The sequence below is a fragment of the Hyperolius riggenbachi genome, chromosome 5, assembly GCF_040937935.1.
Source record: "Hyperolius riggenbachi isolate aHypRig1 chromosome 5, aHypRig1.pri, whole genome shotgun sequence".
NCBI classification, from domain to species: domain Eukaryota; kingdom Metazoa; phylum Chordata; class Amphibia; order Anura; family Hyperoliidae; genus Hyperolius; species Hyperolius riggenbachi.
Genome location: NC_090650.1, coordinates 303,669,467 through 303,687,727, shown reverse-complemented (window position 1 = coordinate 303,687,727; position 18,261 = coordinate 303,669,467). Strand labels below are relative to the sequence as shown.

General features: G+C 42.4%; 1 protein-coding gene across 4 annotated transcripts in view; it reads left to right on the top strand.

Moving 5' to 3' along the window:
• Positions 1–18,261, top strand: part of RNMT (RNA guanine-7 methyltransferase) — a 99,424-nt gene that overhangs the window by 44,064 nt on the left and 37,099 nt on the right. For 2 of the 4 annotated variants that reach the window (XM_068237118.1, XM_068237115.1), the window contains 4 exons: positions 1,932–2,066; positions 7,185–7,320; positions 8,255–8,380; positions 14,267–14,379. In XM_068237118.1, the coding sequence (XP_068093219.1) occupies positions 1,932–2,066; positions 7,185–7,320; positions 8,255–8,380; positions 14,267–14,379 (510 nt within the window). The remainder of the gene's footprint in view (positions 1–1,931; positions 2,067–7,184; positions 7,321–8,254; positions 8,381–14,266; positions 14,380–18,261) is intronic. The other 2 variants (XM_068237119.1, XM_068237117.1) reach the window with 1 other exon arrangement.

Here is an 18,261-nt window from a genome sequence, read left to right as displayed (position 1 = left end):
ACCTTATGTCTCTGTTATCCTGTTGAGCAAACAACTTGGATCACCGCTACTGCCCAGGATCTGCTGTGGTGCTCAGCTTTGCATTTATTAAGGGCTCTTTCACATCAGAGCTTGCGTTGGAGAACGCTCAAAGCATACGTTTTGTTGTATGCGTTTTAATGCGTTTTGATATGCGTTGCACTGCAGGGAGTGTGCGTTTTTAATCCGTTTTCAATGCGTTACTGCACATAGAAAAATGCAGGTAATTTTTTTTTTCTTTTAGTTTTCAACTTTCTACATTGTTCCTCTGTTGCATTCTGGGACTGATTGCCTGCGTTAACGGATTAAAAACGCGCATAGTGTGCGTTTTACATTGACTAACATTGTAACGCATAAAGCTAGCGTCGGCCGAAAAACTGCGCCTGGGTGCAGTGTAACGCAACACACAAAATGGCTGCGTTACATGTGAAAGCTAAAATGAAAGTCTATGGACTTTCATTTCACCTTGGGTATTGCAAACTTTACCCGATGCGTTGAAACGCAGAAAATCTGTCCTAATGTGAAAGAGCCCTAATAGCTACTTGTTTTGATAAATTCACAATGCAGTAACATTTAAAAAACATGACAGAAAATTAAATCATTCTATCAGTTTGATAGTATGATGTCATTTTCTGTCAATGCATGTTTGTGAATGTTACTGTACATTGTGAATTTTAGTTGCTAAAGCTTAAATTGAAGGAAATCGTGGAAAAAATTGAAATCTCTGTTTTTGAAAAAAAAAAAATCGTAATTCAATTTTTTCTTAAAATAGCGCAAGCCTATTAGGTTTTGGTTATTTTAAGACATCCTATCACCATTGTGGGACCGCCTTCCTCGCTTAATGTTCAAACCCCCTTTTAAGGGTGATCTGCAGTTCATAGAGCCTGATTCATTAAAACTACTGCAGTACAATTGTAACAAGCGACTATGTCAATTAACATAATAATGGGCGTGCTAATGAACTATCATGCTACATGGTGTCGTGCGGCATTTAGGTTTACCTCACATCGGTGTAGAGCACATAGTACGCAGAGAGGACCACGCGTAGTGTGCGCTTGTTACAATTACCTTTCGCTGCCTGAAGTGACCCGATCTGACAGCCGAGGTCTATAATAATGAATCAGGCCCATAGTGTCATACGATTTTGTTTTTTTATTTTTGGAGAGCGTTCATTTCTACACCACAGAGGCTGTTGTTTACCTGAGTGGAGATGCATTATACCTAACGATGAGAGTTTGAGGCTGGGTTCACAGTAGGACGTAACGGTGCTGCGTTATAAAGTCTTATAATGCACAGTGTTCTCCCCAGAAATTTTTTCCAGCCGGGTGGCATGAAATAGTAGCCGGGAGGCATGAAAAAGTAGCCGGGTGGGGAGAGATGAGAATGCAGGGCCAGTGCTTCTGTGAGAAACTCTGCTTACAGCATAGGAGGAGGTGAGCCGAGAGACAGCCGGGTGGTCACCAAAACTAGCCGGGTGCAGTACCCGGCTAAAAGAGCCTGGGGAGAACACTGATGCAGCTTACTGCAATGCAGTTAAAAGTCTGTGCATTATTCACGTTACATTGTAACGTGTGTCGTTATGGTAGCGCTCTGCTGCAGTGCGTTACCTCTAAACGCACACGTTACCAGGTACAGGAAAGCATACTTTTTATTGCCTGTACGCTTTATTGTGCCTACTGTATGCACCAGTTCATTACAGTTGTAATGTCGCATTTCAACTTTACAATGCAACGTCCTACCAGAGAATATAGCAGGCTGTATATAGAAAAATGGAGGCAAAGAAAACAGATTAAATTTACACTCATGATTACACTGCTCCAGAATATTTCTTTATAACTTGAAACCTTTTTTGCACTAAGTTCAGTAATAATCCTGGGTTTATTAACATGACTTTTTTTCCCTCCTGGCAACAGCAGTCCGATCTTAATAAACATGGCGATGATCCATCAAGTGATCTTCGGGGAAACAAAGAGCCATCAGGTGCCAGTGTTAAAAGCTCTTTGCTGAAGGGGAAGTCGGACGCCTTAGATCAGCCAGCGACAAAAGTGGTATGCAAATTTGTATCAACCATCATTTGTTAAAGGAAACTTAAAGTGAACCTGAACTGAGTAAAATGATTCAAAATAAACACACACTGTACCAGCGAATAAATATTACTTACCTTGCTGTCAGTTCCTCTCAGAAGCTCACCATTTTCTTTTAACAACAATTCCTTCCAGTTCTGACAAAATATTGTCTCTCAGGAAGCTGAAAGGGCCCTTTTCCACTGTCAGTTGCTGTCAGTTATAACTGAAAGCACAACTGATGTGCAAGGTAATGCCCATGTTTCCCTATGGCTCAAACAATATTACTGGTTAACAGAGTGCTGACTCTGATACGGGGCCATTGCCTTTTTTTAAAATGGATGGAGAATTTCATTAACTGCAGTGGTCAAACAGGACGCAGGAGAGGAGAAAGAGTTGTTGAGCAGACAGGGCTGTGGAGTCGGAGTCGGGGCAATTTTGGGTGCCTGGAGTCGGGAGTGGGGAAAAATGCACCGACTCCTAATGAATTTAAACTGTAATGAAATCGAAAATATCATAAAATGTTCTATTCAGCAGATAATAGTCATCATAAATAATTTATACATACAGTAATAGCTGTGCTTAGTCCACAAAAATGAAATTAAGCAATCAAAATTAGTTACTTGTGCTGCTTCAATAAAACAGTCCCCATATTTTTAAAGTCAGACATACACATCTGATTGTGACTGTATATATGATGTGTACACAGGAATCTCTTATATATAATAGAGGAAGAATCTCCTTATTCCCCTGCAGAGTACCTGCACATCACTCTTACATGTACCCACACTTACATTGCCTAGGCTCTGTACCTTTTACAAGTACTCTTACCAAGGACTAGTTTTAGTCTATGACTAAAGGGAATAAATATGGCAGTCTACATATCCTTCGTACTTCAGTTGTCTTTTAAAATTCCTAAGCGTTGGCAGTTAAGAGACGAATTTCATGTTACATACTTTCAATCGACAAGATTGTAATATGCAAATTAGAGGAGTCGGAGTCAGTGGAATCCTAAACTGAGGAGTCGGAGTCGGTGGATTTTTGTACCGACTCCACAGCCCTGTGAGCAGATTATGCGGGAGGCAAGTATGACGTGTGCATTTTTGTTTTGAATATTATTTCTCAGTTCGGGTTTGCTTTAAGCAAGTAGATTATTCAGGCTGACGTCCTTTATTCCATTTTAAAAAGAAAAATCTACTTGACTGGCTACCAAGCTGGTCCTCTGTAGGGATGATAAATGAGATACAAATATTTCAGAGTTCATGACGATTTATGTACATTTTAATGCAAATATAGGCAGCTTGAAATTAGACCAATCAAGTCCCACCCAGATTTAAATTGATTGGTCCATTTTCAAGCTGCATGTTTTTGCATAAAAATTTATCTAATCTGCATAAACTTGCAAATATTTGCATTTTATTGATCATCCTTAAGGTCCGTACACACGCCGGACTGGAGGCAACAACGGGTCCGTCGTCACCTCCCGCTTGCCTCCAGTCCGGCGTGTGTACGGACCTTTAGTCCTCTGCTGTTAATACTTTTGAAATCGCTCACCTAGAATAGGTGTGTAGGACAGTTGCCCTGATTCAACCTTCACTCTCCCAGGCCGAATGCCTGTTCCAGGTATGATTTGGGCACCACTAAACTAAAAGTTGAGCACGTCATTCCGAAGGTGGGATAATATTATTATTATTTTGTTTATTATTATTATTTTGTGGTTTTTTTTTTTTTTTGTTTTTTTTTTATAACAAGAAGAGATCAGAATGGCCGCATCTGTGCTTCTTTCACTTCAGACTCAGATCTAAATTCCGTAAGCTCAACTGGGCAGGATTCTCTTCTCTTCCTGTGTTTTAGTTTATATTTGTTATACATAATGTGTTGGAATTTTATAGTAAAAAACCCAAACATAAATATTAGAAACTCCCAACATCCTGTATTTAAAGCTAAGCTGGGGAAGGGGGGATATTAGGTTGTACTGGAAAGATGTGGAGGGGGAGTAGGTTATCAATTAGTCAAAAAATTGTAAAGCTCCTTAAATGCATGCGACTGCAGTCATCAGAAAATGAGCAATGATCGGCATGATGGTCTACTGATCGGATTGTTGCCGGAAGTGTGAAATTCGCAACACATTTGTTGTTGTTGTTTGAACCGATCTGCCAGGACGGATCAGTCTATGTGAGCAATAATCGCTGTCTGTCTTTTACCGTCCTTGGGACCTTTTTTCTTTTTTTTTTTTCTTTTAATGGTTATCGTCCAGCCCGTCTGTTCCTGACGACCCCGAATGTATGAAGCGTAGGAATGAGGCAGTAATAAAATCACAAGCAGATGCTAGTCACTGATAGACAAGCCCAGATCATGTTACCTTAGCGTGTAAAACCGAGATGCCAAATGTAGTGTCCATTAGTTTTTAATCAATTTGTCTTCATACTATCTGTGTGGATTGGATTTGCCATATATCCTGCAGTAATTCTCTGAAACCACTCCTTGGGCGTCTTGTGGTCTTTGACACTGACTGCTCCTTTCATAGCTCCAGGTTGAGCAGGCCAGCAGAATACATTATAGTCTAGTCCTATGTACCTGTGTTTTGTTTCTGTGTGCATTACATAGTTAATTAAAAACGAAAATGTCTCTCATACTCAACATAAAAGGCCTTGAAAAAGGAGCTGAGCTTACTTTTACCCTGTTCCATCGAGCAACATCCGCATAAGTAGACTGACATAGCAGCTAAGAAGGGAAAATATACCACATAATAGATGTGTGAAGGTGAGGAGGGAGCATCCTGCAGTCTAATAGACACCCGCAACACCCTTATCTCAATGGTTAACATTGGTTTAGAAAAGCTGGCCACTGCTCCCAGGAGCAGGATTTTAGTGTGGAAAACAAAACATTATTTTTGGCCTTATTAAAAATTGTAAATATTCAACTTTTATCATTTGTGTAGGGGAGATGATGTGCAAAACTCTGAGAACCTGTCCCAGGGTTTAAATCCCACCTTAAACTCTGGTTTGCAAGATCGCTGCCAGGGTTTGCCCACACAGACAAAGCATAGTCTTACCTGCTAAACTAGCTAGTTTAATAGAGCAAATGATATTTAGCATAAGCACAGCAGATCTCTGCAGTGAAAGCCGTTTCCACCTGGCTTACAGTACTCTCTATCCTATATGATGAGATGTGGGCACATCATCGTGCCAGACTGCTGTGAGCTGGGCGAACATAACCATCACTGCAGGAATCTGCTGTGCTCCAAAGTGTCTTTTCCACTGCTGTCCACTACGCTGGTCTTTAAAGGACAATTGCAACGAGGGGGATATAGAGGCTGCCATATTTATTTCCTTTTAAGCAATACCAGTTTCCTGGTAGCCCTGCTGGTCTGCAGTAATGTCTGAATCACACCAGAAACAAGCATGCAGCTAATCTTATCAGATCTGACTAATGTCATACACACCTTCTATGCTGCATGCTTGTTAAGGGTTTATGGCTAAAGGGGGGGCGTTTCAGGAGCATGACTGGAGTGCGTGCAGCCAGCCCACACCTGCGTGACTTGGTCAGAATAACGGGCCATCCAGCGGGAGACAGGAGCGGCCCAGGGAGACTGCGAGGGACCAAGCACCCTCAAGGGGGCTGGAGGAAGCCTCAGGTAAGTATAAAGCCTGAGACCTCTTTGGTCTCAGGTACACTTTAATTGGAGGTCCAGACAGTGACTACTTCCTGCACCACTGACTGTTCTTTAAGCTGCAAGCTTCTCAGAGGAATTCACACTGTGCCTTCGGTCTTGAAGTATAAGCAGTGGGAATGATTCAGTTCCAACATCTACAGCAGCCCCACCCATAGAGCCCTGGCTTACTGAAACCTCAGTTTCTGGTCATTTAATTGGAATTTCAAGACTTTAAAAAGAGACTGAAGCGAGTATAAATTCTCTTTTTTCTCTCTATAAATTCTCTTTTTTAACTTGTATTCCTGTCAAGGACCATAATCCATGTGGCCATTGACTTGCATGGAGGCACAGCTGCAGCTCATAGCTCTGCCTCCATGAGCAACAATATCCAGTCGTGGATTTTGCAGGGGGGAATTTGGGGGGTATTAACCCCTCGTTTTGCCGCGGGATAGCAGCGGTTTAACAGGGGTTATGGTCCTTGACAGGAATACAAGTTAAAAAAGAGAATTTAGACTCGCTTCAGTCTCTTTAAGCTGTAGAATCACACAAAAGGCATTCTAGTTACTTAAATGACTTCTGTACTGAGAGGGATATGAAGGCGGCTGTATTTGTTTCCTTTTAACCACTTGAGGACTGCTGTGTTAAACCCCCCTAAAGACCAGTCCATTTTTCTTCAATTGGGCCACTGCAGCTTTAAGAGCCCGCTGTAGGGCCGCACAACTCAGCACACAAGTGATTTTCTCCCCACCAACTGAGCTCTGTTGGTGGGGTCTGATCGCTCCCCAGCTGTTTATTATTATTTTTTTATAAATATTTTTCTTATTTAATTTTAAATAATTGTACTCCCCTCCCCCCCCCCCCCCCCCCTTTCTTTTCTTTCCCCAGGTCCCTCCCTCTCTCTGCCTACCTATCACAGAGATCGGCCGTGATAGGCTTCAGCTTATCACCGCCAATCGCTTCTGTGTCCCCCATATATTCATACTTCTGTTGAAGATGATGTGTTAAACAGCATATGATGAATGAGCAGTACGGTTTTCTTTTGTACTGTGCTCCGCAAAAAAACAACTCACATATTCGTGCCCCTTCCTGCCATAGAACAAGTAAAAAGCGTCTGTACAGTGCTTGTTCCCCCAACTGGTACATCAGGGTGACAAACTGAGAAGTGTGTGTGTGAGTATCCAGAGAATTCTCAGACACTGCTGCATTCGTTTATAGGATGGTCAATGACACCACATGTATCAATCAATAATTAATCGCAGTGTAATTAACTGGCGCATTTAGAAGCAAAGTTAATCCTGTCAGATGTATGAAGAGTGATATATGACAGGTTTAATTTCATGAATTTCATTACAGTGGAAAATAATGATGAAGCCCTGCAATTTATTTGAATGTGGAACTTTTGATGTGTATCCCAGTCATGACTATGATTTGTCTTTTTTCTTCTATAGTTTATTCAAGAAGACCATTCCTCAGCTGTTGCAGCACATTACAATGAACTGCAGGAATGTGGATTACAGCAACGTAGCCAGTCTCGTATCTTCTACCTGAGAAACTTTAATAACTGGATGAAAAGTGCACTCATAGGTCGGTTGTGTGCTTCGTATTCATATACTTAAGCAGCTTCGACGAAATTGCATAGTAAATACTGTTAATATTCAAGTCTCTATAGTTTTATCTTTCATACCAAAATCTGTCTGGTTATGGTTTCAGTCCTTGTGTACAGACCCTTGGAGACCTTAATTATGCTGAATCGATGCCATTATCAGAGCTTTGTTCTGGCAGGTTTCATCTTCACACATGCAGTATATTCTTGCACCATAGTTTAGTTGCTGGAGTTTTGTTTTGTTTTGTTGCGCCTGTATAAATCAGAAGCAGCTGGCGAAGTGTTTTTTTTTTGTTTTGTTAAAGAGACTCTGAAGTCTCGTTTTTTAACCTCTTTTCTTCATATAATCCTGTTCTGCATGAATGCCCCAATAGATTTGCCACATCCCCGCAGCAGATGGGTGATTTTTTACTGTTTTTACAGCCCTGCAAACCTCCGAAGCTTCCTCTTCCTGGAGAGGCAGAGCTTTCAGTTGTAGCTCTGCCTCCTCTGCAGTCAATCTCTGCTGATCGCCGCTTCTCCCCGCCCCTCTCAGCCTTCTTTCAGTGAGAGGGGTGGGGAGGAGGCGGAGATTGATTGCGGAGCGGCTGAGGTACAGCTCAAAGCTCAGCCTCTCCAGGAAGAGAAGCCCTGCGAGCCAGGGCAGCACAATCTGCGACCAGCAAAGTCGTGGAACTTTGCTGGTCACTTGCACAGTAATTAATCACCCATTTGCCGCGGGGATGCGGCGAATCTATTGGGGCATTCACGCAGAACAGGATTATATGAAAAAAAGAGGTAAAAAACAAGACTTCAGTGTCTCTTTAAGACACTTATAAAAGTAGTTCTTTAAACTCGACTATTGCTACTTTTCTGTGGATTTAAGATTAACCCCCTTTTTTTTCATTGGCTAATAAATATATATGATGTTTTTAGGTGAATTTGTAGACCGTGTTCGTAAACAGAAATCTCGGAATGTTTCAGTGCTGGATCTTGGATGTGGGAAAGGTGGTGATTTGTTGAAATGGAAAAAAGGCAGAATCAATAAACTTGTCTGTACAGGTAAGACTGATAGCACTGTACATGGACAGTTTCCAGGTTTTTATAGACCCTACCTGAAAAGTTGAAGTTTTAAACTATTTTTTTCTTCTATTTCATTGTTATTGCAAAAAGATTCTATATTTCAATGAGGTGAAGAATGAAGCGTGCTTATCCTCTTCCTTGCAGCGCTGTCCTCCACTCTGACTGCTGAGGCGCTCTTTGCACTAATGCAAGGCACTGTGCCCCTTTCCTGTTGCTGCTGCTTATTAACATAGTCCCCTCATGCTTTCACACACTTCAGAACATGCAGTCAAGGACAAGTCTATTATCACAGATCTGCATCCTGGTCCTTATGCTAGACCTGCTTCTCCTTCTTTTCTCCAGCTGATATTCTACAGGGGTTTGTTTTTAATCTCTTCTAGCCTTGCAGCAGACAAGGACCTAACTCCCACTCCCTGGTAGCATGGTCTGAGATTTGACAGCATCTTTTCTGTGTTGCTACCTCTTCCTTTATTCTCTGTCCCATCATATTTGCTCCTTTTTGCCCATATCCCGTTCCAGCATGTCAACATGGACTTTGTAGGGACTCAGATAAATCAAAGAACATCTTCATCAGCTTGCATCCTTCCTCAGGGTTTAGTTGGGTTTGCCATGTCTGCCTCCTCTTGGCTGCTTCAGAACCCCAAGGCTTTGGTTCAACCTTGGGCTATTCCATTCACCTCCCTCACTTGACAGCTCCTGGTCTACCTCCACCTGTCATATCAAAACCCCCTTTTTGTGCAGCCTCAACCCCCCTACAGGTACCACTGTGCATGCTTCCTCAGCTCACAACTGAACTTCTATGGAGTTCCTGCAATAGCCCCCCTTACCCCACCAAAGGCTAATTTTACCCTGCCTATGGATGCTGGGTCACCTTCACTACTACAGGCCATCTTGCATCTGAGGCCAGCTTTGGAGACAATCTCCAGGATCTTACTCCAGGCAGTTGTTATAACCCTATGCTTATTGGAGCTCTCCTAGATGGAACAACTCCTCGTCCCCTCGAGCTTATCCCATCTCTGCTGACCATGGGTCTGGTAATGAGGTTAAGAATGCCTAATCTCTGGTCAGATCAACAGTTGATTCAGCCCCTTCCCTTTCTTAAAGAGAATCTGAAGGCAGATTAAAAATGGCTTTTTAGCTTATATTCAGCAGGAGCATTCTTACCCCTGCTAAAACACCGCTATCCCGCGGCATAACGAGGGGTCTTTTATAGCCAATTGAGCCAGACTTGCTAGGGTTAAAACTTGGTGTTAGAGCACGCATAAATTTTCCTCAGGTAAGCATAAGGAGGGGTCTTTACCCCCCAAATCCCCTCCGTGATGCCCGGGGAGCGCTTCCGTGTGAGGCAGGGCTATGAGCTTCAGCCCTGCCTCGCACGCGTCTGTCAGCGGCGGATCTCTCCCCCGCCCCTCTGTCTTCCCTCGCTGAGAGGGGCGGGGGAGAGGCGGAGATCAGCCGCTGACAGACGCATGTGAGGCAGGGCTGCAGTTCATAGCCCTGCCTCACACGGAAGCGCACAGGGGCAGCAAAATCCACGACCAAGAAAGTCATGGATTTTGCAGGGGGGGATTTGGGGGTAAAGACCCCTCGTTATGCCACAGGATAGCTGCGTTTTAGCAGGGGCAAACATGCCCCTGCTGAATAAAAGCTAAAAAGCCATTTTTAATCTGCCTTCAGATTCTCTTTAAACTCCAATTCCCTCTGATGAGGAGTACCCTAAGCAAAAGAAGGCTATACATAACCTTATTGAGGGAGTCTCAGAATAACTCAGGATTTCTGGGCAGTCCTTATATAGTGAACATAGATTCAGTTAGACAGCTCCACTGCCATGGCATATATTAACCATCAATACGAACCAGAAGTCAAGTCATAATGGTGGAAATGGCAAGATATTTGGTTTGGGCAAAGAACTACAAACCAGCCCTCTTGGCAGTACACATCCTCAGGTGGGAGGAATAGGCACTGGTGTGCATATTCAGACACCTTTGTCCGAGGTGGGGCATTCCAAAAGGTGACCTCATGTATCCTTCGCTAAATTAGAAGAACCCGTTATTTGAACCAGCTAATGTTGTGGTGCATTTGAGGGCACAATAAAAGTCGGTCTACATGTTGTGCTAGTATTTTTTCCTCCCTCCCATTACCAGCAGGACTTTGCAGCCTGTGGTCAAACATCTGGTGCTTCCAGAATCAAACGGTCCCCATTTTATAAATTAAGTTACAGGTGAATTGATATGGAGTTCTTTTGACTTGTGTGATTTAGAGAGCATTCTTACAGAAACCTTGGTCAGGTTGCACATAGCCCTGTGTAGAAAAATTGACTTTTGAGCAGCAGTTGCTTTTAAAGCACTGCTGTTTCTTTTACTGTATGTGTCCTCGAGTGCAGCATGAAATGTTCCAGTTAGTGATGAAGAAAATCCTGCCTAACTCTGAGACATCCTCAATAGTTATATATGTTTACTTGACCTGCTATAAGGCTGTAAGCCCTTTGTATACTTATCAGGGGCTTCAAACTTACTACTAAGTAGTGGAGCAGTTTTGAGCTTAATGTTTTAAAGTAGTGTAGAGAATCACTGTAAATTATAGTATAAACCAAATTCCTTCAACAGTATGATGCTGTACATACAACAAAAATGTACTGCTTTGGAGATGGTCCAAATTATACAAGTAATGCAAAAACATTTTATCTTAAAGCAGAATTAAGTGCTTAGTACTTACTGTAAGTATGACTATTCTAAACCTTTACTCGTAAATATGAGTATGCATGCATACTAATACAGTGAAAAAGATAAGTAAAGTAGAAATCCAAAATTAATGTCATGAACCTTTTTGATCAGTCGGTAAACTTCTTAGACAATGAAATGCTGTACAATAAATCCTGGACTGGTTCAGTAATAACATGGGACACTGATGCGAGTCATACTGTCTGCTCCACAATTCTTGCTTAATTTTGCTGCATATTATCATTATTATTATTGTTTTATAAAGCACCAACATATTTCGTATCTATCTATCTCAAATATGGACACTGGTACAAAATACAGAATTGGTGATTACAATGACAAATGTAATAAGGAATAAAATGTACAAAAGAAGTGCAAGCTACGAAATGAATAACAAATTCCGAGAGTCAAAGGGTGAGCGAGCCCTGCCCTTGCAAGCTTACAATCTAAAGGAATGGGAGAAACATGAGGTGGGGAAGTATTGCAGTATGGCAGTGCATGTTTAGGTTATCTAGTAATCAGTAAAACTTGGCGAGAGGTCGAATGGGGAAAGGCCTAAGTTAGAGCATATGCTTCCCGGGGACCCTGTGCTGTTCAGACTTTTTCAGAAAGAGTTGGGACAAAAATGGTATTCTTTCAAGTTGCAAATAAAGCCAAATAATTCAAGTTGGAAACAAAGCCAAATCTAAGTCCTTAAAGAAGAGTCATGGCAGAGATGGTATGGTCCAGACCTCTTCACTGAGGACTTTCACTGAGCCTATCTGGATGCGCACACTCAGGCAGCAGTAACTCTGCAGCATATAATTTGCTGCAGTCAACTAGCAGCAAATAAAGTTTTTTGTATATTTTATTTGGAGTGCCGGTTCCTACTTTCTTCTATGTTAAAAGTAGCACCCTGGGTTTCTACCCTACGCTTATACTCGGTTTTCTGGTTTCTTATGGAAAAAATAACAGTATTTTGGAGAACCGCCACCCTCTCCAAAACAGCTTAACTTATTTCAGGTAGACTTGTGCATAGTTAGCACTTCTGCACTGCTTGTGTAACTTTTGGAAGTAGTCGCAATCCCAAGTATTTCTAAAGACGAGCGCATCTTTACTGAGCACAAGAAAGTCCGGTCTTGCACATGCTCAGTACAGATGCGCTCATTTTCAGAAGTACTTGGGGTCGCGAGGACTTCCGAAGGCTGCCCTAGCACTGCCGAGGACCAGGAACTGCTATTAACTTCAGGGCTCTTTTACACATGAAAGAAACCTGTGAGGTGGTGGAATAAAAAGTGTTTAACTTACCTGGGGCTTCTACCGGCCCCCTGCAGATGCCCCGTGCCCCTGCCATGGCTCACTTTCGTTACTGTCGACCTAGAAGTTGGTGCCACTGTGACCTCATACTGTGCCTGACACAGGAAGCTCTTGGTGACTGGAGCTAAGATGCGTGCATGCGCAGTGGCCCTACCGACTGAGAAACCAAAAGTGAGCTGCGATGGGCGACCGGAGGATTGCCCCGACGCAGGCACAGGATGTCTGTAGGGGGCCAGTAGAAGCCCAAGGTAAGTTAAACCCTTTTTTTTTTCTTTCCCCACCCACCTTAGAGGTTTCCTTTAATGCACTGCATCCCATTTTGGCAAATGGGCCAACGCAACACATTAAGTGTAAAAGGGCCCCTAAACGGAGATGCCACGGCAATAGCTGGATGGAGTGAGGAGCAGGGAGGCTCTGTGGTATCCAGAGCCTTCCCTCTACATAGGCATGTATGTAAAAAAAATAAAGGCATGTTTTAAGCTTCAGATTTGCTTTGACAAGAAGCTAAATATTAGTGCGTGCGTGAGCGCGTGCGTGCGTGCGTGCGTGCGTGCGTGCGTGCGTGCGTGTGTGTGTGTGTGTGTGTGTGTGTGTGTGTGCAATTTGTAGGCCTGCTAAGCATTCAGTAAGCAATTGATGATAATTAGCTGCTGATGGTCACATGCCATAGACCACTGGTAGTGTTGTCATGGAGTCATTGTTTAGCTAAATATGTTAATACAATGAAACTCTTATCTTACCAGCACTTGTTCTTCTTGGGGATGGTGCAGTAGCCAGAACCTGGTGAAAGTGTATTGGTAGTTTTACAAATTTTTCTACCCACTTTTTATTTATTTTTTATTTTTTTTAATGCAGTATATCTGAAAAAAAGGAGATTTGAATTCTGCTCTTTGTTCTTGTTTTTGCATTGTCCAATGACTTATTTTAAGCTAAGTATACATGCTAGATAAAGTCATTGGATCCAAACGATTACCAACGTCTGTGTCACCCAGTGGGTAAAGCCTTTCAAATTACCTTCTGTACCTTTTGTGAGGCAGGAATGCATACATAACTGCCTGTTTATAGTGCACCTATGGCCCTCAGCTACTTAGGGTCATTAATCCAAATAGCGTATGGCTTTTTCAAGATAGATTTTCTCTCATTGGTGCAAAGTATGGTTCTGGGTGTGGTAGGGCTATTGAGTTTAGTGAGACAGTGGCTCAGTTGAGTTCATGAGGACCTTGGTGGCTCATGGCTTCATCAGCTTTCCTGAGGTGATGCATTTTTGCCGTTGCATTCAGGCACATGGCAGTGTTAACCTTAAATTACATTCTGTTCAACAAGGAGCTAGCATTTTATTTTACTAGTTGCATTGTATATTAGCTGGGGTGTGTAAAGGCTCCTGCTAGCACCTTTCAAAAGAATATAATTCAAATAAGCTTACTTCTGTATTGTGTTTATTGTTCATTTGGTTAGGTTTTGTTGTATGAATGTATAAAAGCTTGTTTAGTCATGATTGGTGCATACTGCACATGGAGCATTTTGTAAAGCTTTATTATTTTGTACGGTGTTAGATCTTTCTTTTTATTTCTTGTTGTCAGTTATTAGAAGCCTTTATACTTTTTAAAAATGGCAGAAAAAACAGCGCTCTCTTTGCAAAAAGATTTCTTTGTTTCCGCTGGCCTGCTGCAAATATTAACTATGTAAGAAATGATTTTCATGCCAGCCTTCAACAAGTGGTTGTCATTATTCTGAGATGTAACGCTTTTCCACCGCTAATTAACTGCAGAACTTGAAGCACCTTGGCCTATTAGGCGCACTTATTTGCTTCCTGTACTAAGAATCACTCTTATTTCATTTATTTTCACAGATATAGCAGAAGTGTCTGTCCAACAGTGTGAACAGCGGTACAATGATATGAAAACACGAGGTCGCAATGAGTACATATTTGAAGCTGAGTTTGTCACTGCAGATGCTTCTAAGGTACTCTTCATCATGCTGACAATGCAGGGATTAATTAACTCACCTGATTCAATTCTAAATTAAGACTGTATAGCTCTTAAATGGCTAGTGTACTAAAGTTAATGTGAAAGGAATGAAAATGTAATTCCCTCTGTTAAACCTCACGGACAATTTATAAATAATATTGAAACATGTATAACTGCCTTAGGCTGTGTTCCTACTTGCTTCCCGGATCATGTGCAGCCAGCGGAAGCAGGCAATGTAATGTCCGCTGTGATGGTCTGCAGTGATGGGGCTGGGACAGATGCGCTCGCCCATAGGCCATATGGGGAAATGCATCTGCCTGGCCCGGGATTATCGCGGACTGCACAGTGCAGTGTAACTAGTGTGAATGGCTCCTACGTATAACATAGGAGCCGTTCGCTCTCCGCTTGGCAATGAGCAGAGAACAGACAAAAATGTTTGTTCTCCGCTCTAGTGGGAACAGAGCCTTAAAGGAGTTATCAGCCAAAATGTACAAAATGAGCTTTACTCACCTGGGGCTTTCTCCAGCCCCTTGCAGCCGACTGTCCCACGCTGACCACTCCACTCTGCGCCAGGGCTGTGGAGTCGGTACAAAAATCCACCAACTCCGACTCCTTAGTTTAGGATTCCACCGTCTCCTCGACTCCGACTCCTCTAATTTGCATATTAAAATCTTGTTGATTGAAAGTATGTAACATGAAATTTGTCTCTTAACTGCCAACGCTTAGGAATTTTAAAAGACAATTGAAGTGAGAAGGATATAGAGACTGACATATTTATTCCCTTTAGTCATAGACTAAAACTAGTCCTTGGTAAGAGTACTTGTAAAAGGTACAGACTGGAACAAAGAACATCTATCAGGCCCTAGGCAATGTAACTGTGGATACATGTAAGAGTGATGTGCGGTTACTCTGCAGAGGAATAAGGAGATTCTTCCTCTATTACACATTCTTCATGCACAATCTGAACCAGGTTTATGGGTGATAGACAACACCTCTGTGTTCAATGTGCACAACATTCTCAGTGGATTCCCTGCAGCTCTGTGGAGAGTGCATATGTAGAGTATAGTACTACTGTGTAACAAAGTAAACCTGAGACAGATGAAATTAAAGTTTTATACATACCTGGGGCTTCCTCCAGCCCCCTTAAGGCTAATCAGTCCCTCGCTGTCCTCCTCCGCAACCTGGATCTTCTGCTATGAGTCCAGGTACTTGAGCCAGTCTGGCGTAGTGCTCATGCACACACTCCGCTGCCGGGAGCGTACTACACCTGCGCAGCACTATTACTCAGGTGCAGAACGCCCCTGGCTGTGGAAGCGGCATGCGGCCGGACTGCGCTGACTGGCTGAATTACCAGGACTCATAGCAGAAGATCCAGGTGGTGGAGGTGGACAGCGACGGACTGATTAGCCTGAAGGGGGCTGGAAGACGCCCCAGGTGTGTATACAACTTTTCATCCTTCTCAGGTACCATTTAATTCATAGTCACCAAACCAAATTTTAACAACATATCAAATTATTTGATTTAATGAGCAATCAAATCAACTGTACTGCCACAGTTGATTTATTTACATTTGCATAAATCAGAATCAACGCAGAATTATTTCCATCTCATTGACCATCTCTATTAGTGACACGACTACACATCAGGCTTTATACTTACAGCATATACGTTATTTAGTATATATAAGAGAGTCCTGTGTACACATCATATATACAGTCACAATCAGATGTGTATATCTGACTTTAAAAATACGGGGACTGCTTTATTGAAGCAGCACAACAAACTAATTTTGATTGGTTTATTTCATTTTTGTGGACTAAGCACAGCTATTACTGTATGTATAAATTATTTGTAATGACTATTATCTGAGAAATAGAACATTTTATCATATTTTCTATTTTAATTACAGTTTAAATTTATTAGGAGTCTGAGTCGGTGCATTTTTTCCTGACTCCGACTCCACAGCCCTGCTCTGCGCTGCCGTCCCGGTCTCCGAGCATGGTGCGGAGGCTGACCCCGAGGTTGTCCTCACTGCGCCTGCGCTAACCACCGCTGTCAATCAAGCCCACGTTGTACGCGGCTTACTGCGCAGGCACAGAACTACTGACGGCAGCATAGAGCGGAGAGGTCAGCGTGGGACAGTCTGCTGCAAGGGGCTGGAGAAAGCCCCAGGTGAGTAAAGCTCATTTTGTACATTTTGGCTGATAACTCCTTTAAGGTGGCCACACACCATACAATGTTTTAAATATCTGTTCAATTCAAGAATTGCAATCAATTTTTCAGACTGATTGTAACATTTTAGAAAATAGGACCAATGTACCACACACACGTTCATTTTTTCCCCCAATTATGATAAAAATGATTGGAAACTCTCTGAGAAAATTGCTAGGGTGTGTATAGTAATAAATGGTATAAATGGACAATCTAACACACACCATGCAATCTTTAGAAACATTTCCAGCATTCCAGATGGATAAAAAATGAAAAAAAAAAAAAAAAACAGTAAATCCGATTGGATTTTTCAGTGGATTGAAAAAAAGCTTTCGATTTTTTTTCTGATCTGATCATATTTATCGAATTGCCGTAAAATCGGATCATTTTATTGTATCATGTGTGTGGCCACCTTTAGAAATGCTCTTCAGTGGTGATGAAATGTTACCTATTAAATCAGTTAAATAATGAAACAACCCTATACAGTTGTCTTCCTGCCTTATGTGACCCTGCAGGTTTGTGTGCAGTTCTGTGTACTAGTGTTGGTGCAACAATGGTGAATTACTGCCTTTTGCCACGGTACGCATGCATGAATTTGAATATGCCAGTCCACCAACACCTACTGTGTACTTATGAAGAAAGGTACCGTAATCTATCTCTAAATAAGGCAATCCCATAAAAGCCACTGTTCCAGATGCACTTGTCCAACCACACTGGGTTTGATTAACTGATTGTGTTGGGCATTTAACAAAGGGACATCAGCTAGAAACGTAATGCCGGTTTATCTGTGATTTCCAAATGTATTAAATATAAGTAGTAATGAAGTTGGACATGTGCACCTGGTAGAGTTGGATGTTGGATTTCTTGAAATATGGTGTTGGCATTTTTGAGCCTTCTCCCTCCTTTGGTAAGTATCTGTTTTTGTTTTTTTTTATTTAAAATTCGCTGAAGGCTCACTTTAAAGGAATACTGTAGGGGGGTCGGGGGAAAATGAGTTGAACTTACCCGGGGCTTCTAATGGTCCCCCGCAGACATCCTGTTCCCGCGCAGTCACCGATGCTCCCGCCCCGCCTCAGGCTCACTTCTGGAATTTCAGACTTTAAAGTCTGAAAACCACTGCGCCTGCGTTGCCATGTCCTCGCTCCCGCTGATGTCACCAGGAGCGTACTGCGCAGGCATAGACCATACTGGGCCTGCGCAGTACGCTCCTGGTGACATCAGCGGGCGGCGAGGACACGGCAACTCAGGCGCAGTGGTTTTCAGACTTTAAAGTCTGAAATTCCAGAAGTGAACCTGACGCGGGGCCTGGAGCGTCGGTGAGTGGCTGCGCGGGCACAGAATGTCTGTGGGGGACCATTAGAAGCCTCAGGTAAGTTCAACTCATTTTCCTCCGACCCCCTACAGTATTCCTTTAAGTATAGTTGTCCATTTTATTGTTACGCATGTTTGCAATTAGCAGTTTCCTTTTGTTATGTAAATAAGCTCTACCTTTCTGTAGTTCAGCTATCCAATTATCTCAAGTATGTCTTGACGGCTAACTAAATAAAATGACTATGTACATGCTGTTGTGTATTAATTATACCTGGAATATGTCTGCCTACCCTATCATCCAGTTTGATTGGACCACAATGCGATCATCTCTCGAAGGCAATTCTCACAGTAATAC